Here is a 12,818-nt window from a genome sequence, read left to right on the forward strand (position 1 = left end):
TTGAGCAAAACCCTAGCAATGGAGATAAAATTCAGATTTTTGATGAGAGAGGAGAGAAAAGCAGTACCAATGGGGAAGCTAGATGGCCACTAGAGAGAGATTCTTAACAATTTCCATTCTTTTCTTCAATTTCTCAAGGTTTCTTGGTGGATTTTTAAGAGAGAAGAGATGATCTCTCCTTCTCTTTCTTTTGGCAGCAAACACACAAGGGAGCAACGAAGGGAGAAAGAGAGGGTTGAATTGTTTACATGCATTTTGGACATTTTTCAAAATAGACCCTCCACTTGTTTGATATTACTAAAAGAAGAATATACATATATATATACAATTTAATTTAACACTTAGGATTTTAATTCAATTTGCATTTAAAATTTTATGTTATTATTTTTTTATTTTTTTATTTTCACGGTGTTACATTTCTCCCTCACTTAAAAACAAAGTTCAATCCTTTGAACTTAACTACGTACCTGAACTGTCGAATAACTCAGGATATTGTTCACGAATTTTCATTTCAAGTTCCCACGTCGCCTCTTTTTCTGAGTGTCGTCCCCACTACACTAATACAAGTCCAATCGTTCGGTTTCTTAATCTTTGCTCTTTTCGGTTCAGAATTCGCATTGGTTCTTCTTTATACGCCAGATTCTCATCTACTCGCAGGTCAGAATGATCGATGCAATGAGATGGATCCTTTACATACTTCCGGAGCTGCGATATGTGAAACACTGGATGAACTCGGCTCAAAGCCGGAGGTAACGCAAGCTCATATGCCACTTGTCCCACTCGATTCTGAATTTGAAACGGACCGATATATCTCGGACTCAACTTGTCCGATACACCAAACCGATGTACTCCCCTGACTGGAGATACTCGGAGCCACACATGGTCACCCTCTTGGAATTCCAAATGCCTTCGGTGCACATCCGCATATCTCTTTTGTCGATCTCGAGCTGACTTTAGTCGGCCCAAGATAACCTGTGTCTTTTCTGCAGCCTCTTGTATCATTTCTGGTCCTGTAGGCAAATAAGTGCCCGCGGGACCCCACCACAAGGGTGTCCGGCATGTCTCACCCGTAAGTGCCTCCAACGGTGGCATCCCAGTACTCGAGTGGTAACTGTTGTTATAAGCGAATTCAACTAGGGGCAAATGATCTAACCAAGACCCTTGGAAGCTCAACGCACACGCTCGAAGCATGTCTTCCAGGGTTTGAATGGTCCTCTCTGACTGTCCATCTGTTTGCGGATGATGCGCGGTACTGAATCTCAGTTTTGTTCCCATAGCCTCTTGGAAACTCTTCCAAAAATGAGAGGTAAATCTCGTATCTCGATCCGATATGATCTCACGTGGGCAACCATGATACCTGAAGAAAAATTTCATAAATATCTCCGCTAAGGCCCGACCCGAGGTATCAGGTCCAAGCGGAATGAAATGAGCCACCTTAGTCAGCGTATCCACAATCACCCATATGGTCTCATGTCGCCCTTTTGTCCTTGGAAAGCCACTTACGAAATCCATCGTAATTATCTCAAATTTACCTCTTTTCTTGTCCAACGGCTGGAGTAATCCGGCTGTCCTTCGTCTATCAGCCTTCACCTGCTGACAGACTTGGCATTTCTCGACGTATTTCCTCACGTCATTCTTCATGTTGGGCCACCAGAAGTATCGCCTCAGATTCTGGTACATTTTCACTTCCCCGTGATGGATAGTGTATCCCGAATCATGCGCCTCCGATAGAACCAAGGTCTTCAACTCTACATCTTCAGGAATGTATATACGGTTGCCAAACCGCAAGATTCCTTTATCATCTATCCGGAATGGAGTCTCTCTGTCTGATGTCGCATGATCTCAGAATTTCTGACATTTCGAATCCTCATGTTGCGCTACCCGAATATGATCGTGTAATTCGGGTCTCACCTCAATAGCAGCAGAAATAATCGACATAGCTGCCGATGCACTCGTACCCGCTTCAGCTCCAAGCAAGCGAGTTGCTGTTGCCACAGCCAATTCACGAGAAGCGCCCACGTGCAAATTCATTCTCCACATCTCCTCTATCAAGTGTGACTCTCTCGTAACCAGGGATGCCAGGTTCACCTGGTTCTTTCTACTCAGCGCATCCGCAACTACATTCGCCTTACCCGCATGATACTGAATGTCGAGGTCATAATCTTTCATTAGTTCGAGCCACCTCCTTTGCCTCAAATTCAGCTTCTTCTGAGTAAATATATACTTCAGACTCTTGTGATCGGTGAAAATCTGACACTTTGCACCATACAGATAATGTCGCCAGATTTTCAAAGCAAAGATCACCGCCGCCAACTCCATATCATGTGTCGGGTAATTCTGCTCATGTGGTCTCAGCTGACGAGACGCATAGGCAATCACATGCCCATCCTGCATCAAAACACATCCCAAACCCGAACGCGATGCATCGGTAAACACCGTATAGTCCTTCCCAACTACCGGCATTGCAAGAATCGGTGCTGACACTAACCGACTCTTCAACTCCTCGAAACTCTTCTCTTGAGACTCACCCCATTCAAACTTTACCCCTTTATGCAGCAGCTCGGTGAGAGGTCGAGCTAGTTGAGAGAACCCCATCACAAATCTCCGGTAATAACCGGCTAAACCGAGAAAGCTACGGATCTCGGTCACGGTAGTTGGTCTCTTCCACTCTGTCACGGCTCGAATCTTTTCAGGATCAACCGCCAATCCTTCACCTGAAACAATGTGGCCCAGAAATGCCACTTGGTTCATCCAGAACTCGCACTTAGAAAACTTCGCATACAGCTGGTGATCGCGTAGCCGCTGTAGCACCACTCTGAGATGAGCTGCATGCTCCTCATATGACCGGGAATAAACCAGGATATCGTCAATGAACACCACCACCGTAGTGTCCAACAGATCTCTGAACACTCGCTGCATGAGGTCCATAAAAGCCGTGGGTGCATTCGTCAGCCCAAATGACATGACTAGATACTCGTAGTGCCCGTACCGAGTACGGAAAGCCGTCCTCTCCACATCACTCGGACATATCCGCAGCTGATGGTACCCCGTCCTCAGATCAATCTTGGAATAGACCGACGACCCTTGTAACTGATCAAAGATATCGTCAATCCGTGGCAACGGATACTTGTTCTTCACTGTCACTTTATTCAACTCTCGGTAATCGATGCATAACCGCAGAGTTCCATCTTTCTTCCGCACAAACAATACTGGCGCGCCCCACGGGGACGTGCTTGGCCTTATCAGTCCTTTCTCCAACATTTCCTCTAATTGCACTTTCAACTCCTTTAGCTCCGCAGGAGCCATTCGATACGGAACTTTCGAGATTGGAGCTGTACCCGGTACTAAATCTATCTTGAACTCAACTTCACGTGCCGGGGGTAACCCGGGAATCTCCTCCGGAAAGACATCTACAAATTCCGAAACAACCGAAATGTTCGCTATTTCGGAAACCTCCGTATCGGCACACATAATCATCACCAGGTATGCTGTACATCCTGACTCCACTAAGTTCCTTGCCTCAATCGCCGAGATGTACGGTACCACCTCCTTCACGCCCCTACACCTAAGGGTACAATTCGAACCACTCGGCAACGCAAATTTCACGGTATGACGCAAACATTCAATGGTGGCTACGTGTCGGGTTAACCAATCTATACCCAACAATGCGTCATACTCTGAGATATCCATTACTAACATATCCGCTAACAAGTCTCTCCCATCGATTCTTATTTTCAGGTTTCGGCAGATTTTTGCAATTTTGGTAGTTGAACCGAGTGGGGTACGAACATCCAGAACTTTCCCACTCGACTCGGTTGGCCATCCACACTTCTCAACGAATATACTAGACACTATCGAGTGACTACAACCCGTATCGATCAACACATATGCAAGATGCCCGGAGATAGAAATAATACCTGCCAACATATCATTCTGAGCGGATCCCGATGCCCGCTCGCTTTCCTTATCCGGCAGCTCGATCGCATGCACGGCATTAGCACCAACCCGGCCTCCTGCACGGCCTCCTCGCGTCTGTGGTGGAGTGCCTCGGCCTCCATTTCCACGCCCCTGTGGACCCCGATAGCCTCCTCTGCCACTACTTCCCGAAGCACCCGAGTGAGCTTGTTTTGGGCACTCTCTAGCCCAATGGTCCATGTCACCGCACAACATACATGCTCCTCTGATGCGGCGACAGGATGCCTCTGTATGTGGTTTCTGACAAACATTACACCAGGGTCCAGTGGTCCCCTGTGTAAACCTCGATACCACTAACTGTCCAGTCGGGTGTCCCGAAGTTGGGGGTTGAGACCCCGACCCACTTGCTTGCTTCTTGTGATCAAACTTTGGCCTAACATTCCTCGGGTGGGTCTGTTGTGCACTCCTCTTGAGATACACCTCGGTTTGCTCTGCTTGTTTCATTAGGGCTGGAATCCCTGCAGCTGTGGAGTGGTGTATGGCTAGAGCAACCTTCGGGTCCAACCCGTCAAGATACTGCCTGCGGTACCTTGTAGGATCTGCCTTCACATCTGGAGCATATCTGGACAAGTCAAAGAATCTTCGGTTGTACTCCTCAACCGACCTCTCCCGCTGACGCAAGTTCAGGAACTGACTCCTCAGAGCCTCCTGATGCATAACACTCAGATACTGCTCCCCGAACATCTGCTCGAACCATGTCCAGGGAATGTCTTGCTCAGCTCCCTCATACTCCGCTTTCACGCCTTCCCACCAATGCCTGCCTGACTTCTCTAGCAGTTGCACGGCCAACTCCACCTTGTTGGCATCCGGAATCCGGCACAGAGTAAACTTGGCCCTCACGTTCACCATCCACTCTTCCGCCTCAGGGTATCCCCCTGACCCGTCAAAACGAGGGGGTGCTGAGCGCATGAACGCGTCGTAGAGTTGCCTAAACTCCTCTCCCGGTGCCACTTGAGCAACCGGTGCAGCTGGTCCTTGTGCCTGTTGCTCGGCTCTACGACCTCTCTCGTAGGCCGCAATCAACATCTCCTCTAGACCGCGCTCCATTATCTGAAAACTTAATACACTTCATATTAAGTTTCACGACAATTTAAACTACCGTCCCATTCTACTTTTAATCCCCACTCGCGAATCCTATCAAGTCTGGTTATGGTTTGGTCTGGTTAGGGTTTGAAAAACGAACCAAACCTGTGCTCTGATACCAACTTATAACTGTCACACCCCGGAACTAGGGGTCGTGCAGTTACGCCGTGAATATATAGATGACTATACATTCACAAGGCAATTACGGTGTAAACCTAACATAATATCGGTTTACAACATCACCACTTCTCATTTAATTCGATTTAAAATCATGTTTATACAAATACATTTATAGATTATGATAATATACTCAATAGTATATATAAATTCGTGCAATAACTATATAATTGAAAGATTAAACAATCCCAAATCAATTCCCATTTTATACCATTTCTTTTCCCCGATTTCAACTCGATCCCCATATTTCCAAATCAATATAAACCATTCCCATTAACATTTTATACATAGTTTAAAACATAAAAAAAATTCATATTAAATCACAGTAAACGTTTAATATACAATTAGGTTTACAAAACCACTCGACACGGTCCGATAACATGGTTATACACAAATACCATACCAAAACCCTATCGACATCAAAATGGACTCAATGTGAGGCATGCCCTATCGCTATGCGGCTTAAACCTCACTGGTCGAGAACTCGAATCCCTTCTATTCGCGTTTACCTGCAAACACATACAAAAGAATAAAGTTTCCCGAGGGGATAGGGGGTGAGAAAACTTGTCAACAGTTTTCTCAGTGCGGAATTTAGTCAGGGCTACTGGATTTGTAAGAAATCCATTACCGGAACTAAATAAACCCGCAACGAGTTTCAATTCAACAATTCGATAAAATAAATGCATATACAACATATATAGAAGCAATTGAAATCCAACTCATATCACAATCAAATGAAATCGAAGAATTCATAGAATGGTTTGGTATAACAGATACAATTGCTAAGTCCGGTTACAATTGATAGATATCGACTATCCATCTCATTTGGCTTAACATTTCTCTGGTCTGGTTTATAGTCAAACATCCATATCAATTCGTCAATTTCCAATTTAGGATTGCATATCTCCCGATCATGCAACGGGTTGTCACTCTTCCAAAGAGAGACCAATAACAATCAATTATCCACAGTTTCAATCCTCCTGCTATACTCTACCTTTTTGGTATCAGTTAACCTAGCTCTGCCTTTCTCCTTGGTTACCGATACCCTCCACAATTAGGGTTATTCACCGTATGCGCATATGGGCCCTGAGACAAAGTCTAGTAGCTAGCTAGACATTGTCCCTACAATTCACTCATTTCATTCACAATTAACTTATCCTCTGCCCTCTTCACATTTCAGTACTGTGGTTCCATTCAATTATCAAAACGATAGAACAATCAATCGAATAACAATACCAACATGCTAGATCAACAATATCATATCAATTCAATTATATCATTACTTATTTTCATGCAATGCTGCAAATAATGCTAACAATAGAGATCCAACATGAGGTCATGCACAATAAGTCAATTAACAATTCAATCGGTATATATATATAAGCACACATATATATATATACATGTACCGTTATTTAATTCTAAGTAATAGAATCCAAAACAGATCCCGTGAACCCCCGCACCTGATTATGAAGAGCGTATCTCGCACTTATGGTTCGAACGTCTCGAAAGATCCCGCAAAATCTTGCTCAACCAAGCCTACACCTATATTAACATATATACTCTCCTTAACATAATCCATATAACTTTGTATCCACCTTCTTGGTGTTAAAAATAGAGAGCGCTATTGGAGAAAGAGTAAACAAGAACACAAAATAAATGAAAAACAGAATTATAGACAGCAGCCCTAAATTCTGACCCTTGGTTACTAAAACTGCAATAACTTTTTATAGGAAACTCCAAACAACTTGAAACTTGAACCACTAGAAACTAGACTCCGGGACGCATCAAATAGACTTTTCATTTGTCCAGAATGATTTAGAATTGCCAATTCAAATTAGCTTCTTAATCAGCCTAAAAATCTGTCCACTGTGCAGTCACAAATTTAATGGTAAATCAAGTTTGTTCATCAACACTTGCTATTTTGATTCAATACGTTGGACATCATAGAATATGCAAAGTTCACCTTTTAGGATTCCAATTGAACAACAACCTACACCAAAGAGGGAACAAAGAAAAGAGACCTATTTAATAGCCTTCCGATTTAAAATCCCTTTTGATTTAATATGAAGACTTTTCAAATCAATATAGATACTTTCTCAATCAGTATCCTCCATTTTGGAATAAATGATCAAGCCTTTCTCAATAAATATTAAGTCTTTCGGAGACAATATTAACACTTCCTCAAAAATATTATGATTTTGTTTAATTATCACCATACACAATAAATACTAGGCCTTTCGGAGACAATATTAACACTTCCTCAAAAATATTATGACTTTGTTTAATTATCACCATACACAATAAATACTAGGCCTTTCGGAGACAATATTAGCACTTCATCAAAAATATTATGACTTTGTTTAATTATCACAATACACAAAAGAGGGAACAAAGAAAAGAGATCAACACCAAATTGATTTCAGATTTTAAGAGAGTGAGAGAAGAACTTACCAATCAACACCTTTGTTTGTTGGATTAGATTAGACAAATCAAAATATTTCTCTAATTTTCGAATTTGAACCAAAACCTAGATAGAAAATCAAGATTAAGATAGAATTGAGAAGAGAATCACTAAATTAACAACCTAGAATCATAATGGAGATAGATTACTCATCATTTATACAAACATTTCAGATTTGAGCAAAACCCTAGCAATGGAGATAAAATTCAGATTTTTGATGAGAGAGGAGAGAAAAGCAGTACCAATGGGGAAGCTAGATGGCCACTAGAGAGAAATTCTCAACAATTTCCATTCTTTTCTTCAATTTCTCAAGGTTTCTTGGTGGATTTTTAAGAGAGAAGAGATGATCTCTCCTTCTCTTTCTTTTGGCAGCAAACACACAAGGGAGCAACGAAGGGAGAAAGAGAGGGTTGAATTGTTTATATGCATTTTGGACATTTTTCAAAATAGACCCTCCACTTATTTGATATTACTAAAAGAAGAATATACATATATATATACAATTTAATTTAACACTTAGGCTTTTAATTCAATTTGCATTTAAAATTTTATGTTATTATTTTTTTTTTATTTTCACGGTGTTACAGTTACTCCATCTTACTCCTTTAAATTTACTTCTCGTTTGGCTCCTTAAAAGTGGAGTAGAGGATTTACTCCACCACTTGCTCCACAACCAAACATGACATTTTGTTTGTTAATTGTTATGAGTACCTTGTTGTTGCTTGTAACTGTTCTTGGATTTGATATTTAGATAAAATAAGTTGCAGCTATTATTATTCTGTTACTTTGCTACTGTTTATAAAGTAATTTCAATGCCTTGTCACTTTATTCATTCGCACCAATACTGTTCAATGAAATGCCTCCATGAAATATTTTTATCGCATTAATTTGTACTTTCTGAATTCACAATTCCATGATTTATTTAGCTGAGGCAAGCTTGAGTAGAATTTAATTTAATTTAATTGGGCTTGTATGATAGATCAAAAGGATGAGGTTGGTTAAGCCGGCAGCATTGTTTCAACAAGTGCTCAAAACATGTGTTTCAAAACAAGGCAGCTTCCTTGGATTAGATGTGGGCAGTAAGTATGTTGGCTTAGCTGTATCCGATGAACACAACAAAGAAGCAATCCCTTTACGGTATATAGATTATTTAGTGATATTTAATTATTTATGAAGGATCTCCTAAATTTATGAGTTTTACAGCTTTTCTTCAAGTTCTTCTTTCTTGCAATACAGAGTCTTGGAACATACAAAGAAAAATATCAACGTAATGGCCCAAGAATTTCAAACACTGGTACACTGAATCTCTCATCTCGCATAGAGTATTTAGTTTGTTTTTCCCCTTTTATTTGTCACATTTCTATTTTATAAACTTCGCCATAAAGTCTTTCCTCTCATTATACTCCATGGCATGTTAAATGTTGTATATCTATGTCGTTTTCTTCTCTAGGTCACACAACATTCACTGGCAGGCTTTGTGGTTGGTTTCCCCTTCAATATACAAGGCCAACCACATGTAGATGTAGATGTAGATGTAGGTTCCTTGAAATCTCTACATATATGTTTGTTTTGCCCGTCGATTTAGGTGAAACATGTTATGTATAATTTTTTTTTTTGGCTGTACAACAGAATTTGTGTAAAAAAGAGCAGGCTTTGCGAGTTAATATCTTCATTGAAGAACTTCACAAAACCAGCGTGCTTGATGGTGTTAGCTATACATACTGGGATGAAAACTGGAATTCAAGGGTATAACATTGTAATTAAAATTATTCAGATGCATTGAGCATCAAGGCTTGATTGTTTTATTCTTGTTTTGTTGTGGTTTCTTAGCATGTCGAAGTCCTTTTGGGGGAGCTGTATGATATGGATCCAGTGTATCCAAAGACTATATTGGACAAATTTGCTGCTAAAATTGCTGCTGTTAATACACTTCAGGTATTCCAAATTGATTAGTACAAGAAAGACATTTTCATAAAAGGCTGCTAACAAACTTTTTAAAATTTCAGCTTTATCTTGATGACATGAACCGGAGTTTGGATTATCAAGGTTTGAATTCTTAGGAGTCTACAATACTTCAGTTCGTCTATGGAATCTTAATTATGTGTGAGTGTGACTCATGGTTCTTACGTCATCAGTAATTTAGGTACTAATGAAGTTTGTACGATTTGGTGTATTTTGGTTTATTTTTCTCTCCGGCCCAAGGAATTGTAATACCTAGAATCTAAATCATGCCTAAGGCCTTTATGAAATACAAAACTCTTTTGGATTAGTTTATGTAACAGTGTCCTGTAATGCAAACCCAATTGAGATTCAGATGACTCTGCATTTGTATGTTCAGAATTAGAAAGTTTGACACGTTTCTCATCTTTTGTTCTAAAACTGACAATTAAGAATCCATTACACAATTTGATTTAGAGGATGATTAAACTTTTCATTTCAAAAGAAATAAACTAGAATATTATCCAGAATGAAGCGGATTTGATAACATGTTTAGTCCTATGGTATTTAGTTTAACGATTATGTTGCCTGTGAATTTTTGTGTTATATAATTTTAGTCCTAGAACAATACTTTCTATTAATGGAAACAATTGGCAGCTATTGGCATAGATGCAAATCTTACATCTAACTAATACAGGTACAGTTTCTGTTAAGCTATCATCCTCAAATTATTTTTTATTGTTTTTTTTTTTCTATTTCTGCTGCAGAATTTGTAACGTTGAAAAAAGTGACCTGATCATTATTAATCTATATGAAGGAGAAAATTCATGTCATATGTATGTATTGAGTACTAATTTTAACTCGACGATACCATTTATATAACCATAATAGACAAATCCATGGTATGAAATACACAATCTGGATTTGAAGAGCTAGTCAGATGCATGCATGCACGCTGTTAGTTAATTATAAGGTCTAAAAACAAAAACAAAAAAAGTAAAAAGGAAGAGTCGCTAATTTTCGCAAGGATATGCATCATTCTTCATAAAGCTTATAACTGCATCATTAATTATATATGTAGCAATCTCTCTGGACGGGATGGAATTAGAAAATTAAAATTGAGATGGCTGAATGAACACGTGCCATGTAATTTTATTTTATGAAATTAATTAATAGTGATATTTTTTTTATAAAAAAAAAAAAAAAATCAAAGGACAGATATAAAAAAAATATATAAAAAAATTGGGACTTCACTCCTTTCTACAATATTTGCTACCTCCCCTGAGTAGTGAATCCATATCCTTTGAGGTAACATAATATTTCTGTTTAGATCTGGACCGTCTTATTAGAATCGGGCCAATCTGGTCCGAGATGGAATACACCCCTTTAATATTCATGTGATTCTAATCAAACGCTGAGATCTAACTAGAAATATTATGTTACCTTAGCTGTTATGAATTCGTGAGATCGTACGTACATACATACTAATTATTATTGTGTGGACCAGTGCAACTGCCATCATCTGGGTTGCAAACTTGGTGGTCATGGGGAGGTGTCCATGCCATGGTTGAAATCATGAGGAAGAGAAGAGAAGCAATGACTAGCAGAACCTTTGAGCGCCACCCCATCTCTCTCTCTCTCTCTCTCTATTTCACGGATTAATTCCTTTCACTTGCAATATCTGATGGACAATTGAAAGAACGAGATTAATTTATGTTATTTTGTGAGGACATGAATTGGTTGATTTATATAGGCTTAATTTAATCACGTTGACACAGTCAAGAGTCAAGACTCAGTCTATCAAGGTACTTTTTCATGATGTGTCCCGATCGATAATTGCCGTGGAAAGATTATTTCTACAATTTTTTCTTAGGAATATTTGTACAATTAATGGATGAAAGAGGGCATTGGATCCAAAATATCGGTTTGAATTTTACACTTGATTAACCGCGTTTATTGTGGTGTGCGGTACGATCGAGTTTGATTGAATCAGTTTGAATTTTATAACCAATGTTAGTTTGTGTTGTGTGGAGGCAGGGGAAAAATTAGAAAATTTGAAATGGAGGGAGGGAGAGAGCTAAGCTACTTACACTCTTTTTTTGTGACACCGGATTACACTCTATATTTTTAAAGTCTAAACAGTCGATTCAAACCGTTCAACATTATAGATATATTAAATTGTGCTTGCAGATCAAATTTTATAGTATTTTTGAATTTTTTTTACTATTTATTAAGATGGGTACAAAAATTCAATCGTCTGAATATAGCGATTTTGTATCCATCTTAATAAATAGTAAAAAAAAAATAGAAAAATGTAAAATTTGATCTGCAAGCACATTTAAATATATCCATTATGTTGAACGGTTTGGATCGTCTTTTTGGACTTTGAAACTTTGAAAATATAGTGTGTAATTCGGTGTCACTAAAAAAGGTGTAAGTGGATCTCTCCTATAAAAATGCATAATATATGAAAAAATAAAATTAATGTGGTTACTGAAAATTGAGCTAAAGATTTCACAAGTATCAAATGAAACTCTAACCACTAAACTACAAGCATACAATTGTTTATTATAGAGGCTAAATTATATACAAACTTAAAAAAAAATAAAAATCAATTAAATTTAAATATACATGATTAAGATTTTTAAAATCATGAAGACAGCATAGCACCCTCTGACATACACATAAACCCGTCCATGTGTGGAGGATCACTATAATTAAATATTACATATTTTTGTAGTGTGTGGAGATTGCAGTAGGACAAAATAGAAGTAAACAATACATTTTTTTTTATTCTATATATAGAAGCATGCATGAGGTAATGTGCTTTAATTAGAAACGTACAATTGAAAACTATACTTTAAGTTGACAACACTAATTGGTGCTGCAGGATCATTAGCTTAATTGTAAGTTTGAATTGTCTTAAAATATTTGCAACTTAGATTATGGCTGTATAATTTGATGTTAGATTGTGTTCATGAGTTTGATAGACTGGCTGGATTTATATTGCATATTTTATATGAATCATTCAACTGTATTATTCTAATTTAGTGTAAATTTCGAACAAGAATTCATATCCTCTGCATTAACGCGCCGTTTGAAAATTATTAGACCGTGCGATCAGAATTCGGACCAAAAAACAAATCAAATTTTAAAGACCAATTTGTGACAAATAATAGAG

General features: G+C 38.7%; 1 protein-coding gene and 1 long non-coding RNA gene across 2 annotated transcripts; one reads left to right on the plus strand and one right to left on the minus strand.

The window, feature by feature from the left end:
• Nucleotides 1-1,842: 1,842 nt before the first annotated feature.
• On the minus strand, nucleotides 1,843-5,022 carry LOC144544050 (uncharacterized). Its single transcript, XM_078292468.1, has one exon. It carries the CDS (start codon nucleotides 5,020-5,022, stop codon nucleotides 1,843-1,845), a length of 3,180 nt encoding a protein of 1,059 aa, XP_078148594.1.
• Nucleotides 5,023-8,673: 3,651 nt separating this feature from the next.
• Nucleotides 8,674-9,628, plus strand: LOC144544655 (uncharacterized). The gene is made up of 3 exons (XR_013508288.1): nucleotides 8,674-8,836; nucleotides 8,936-9,221; nucleotides 9,329-9,628. It is a non-coding gene; the product is annotated as an uncharacterized LOC144544655 (long non-coding RNA).
• Nucleotides 9,629-12,818: the final 3,190 nt, after the last annotated feature.

The sequence above is a fragment of the Carex rostrata genome, chromosome 26, assembly GCF_964058835.1.
Source record: "Carex rostrata chromosome 26, lpCarRost1.2, whole genome shotgun sequence".
Classification (NCBI taxonomy): Eukaryota; Viridiplantae; Streptophyta; class Magnoliopsida; order Poales; family Cyperaceae; genus Carex; species Carex rostrata.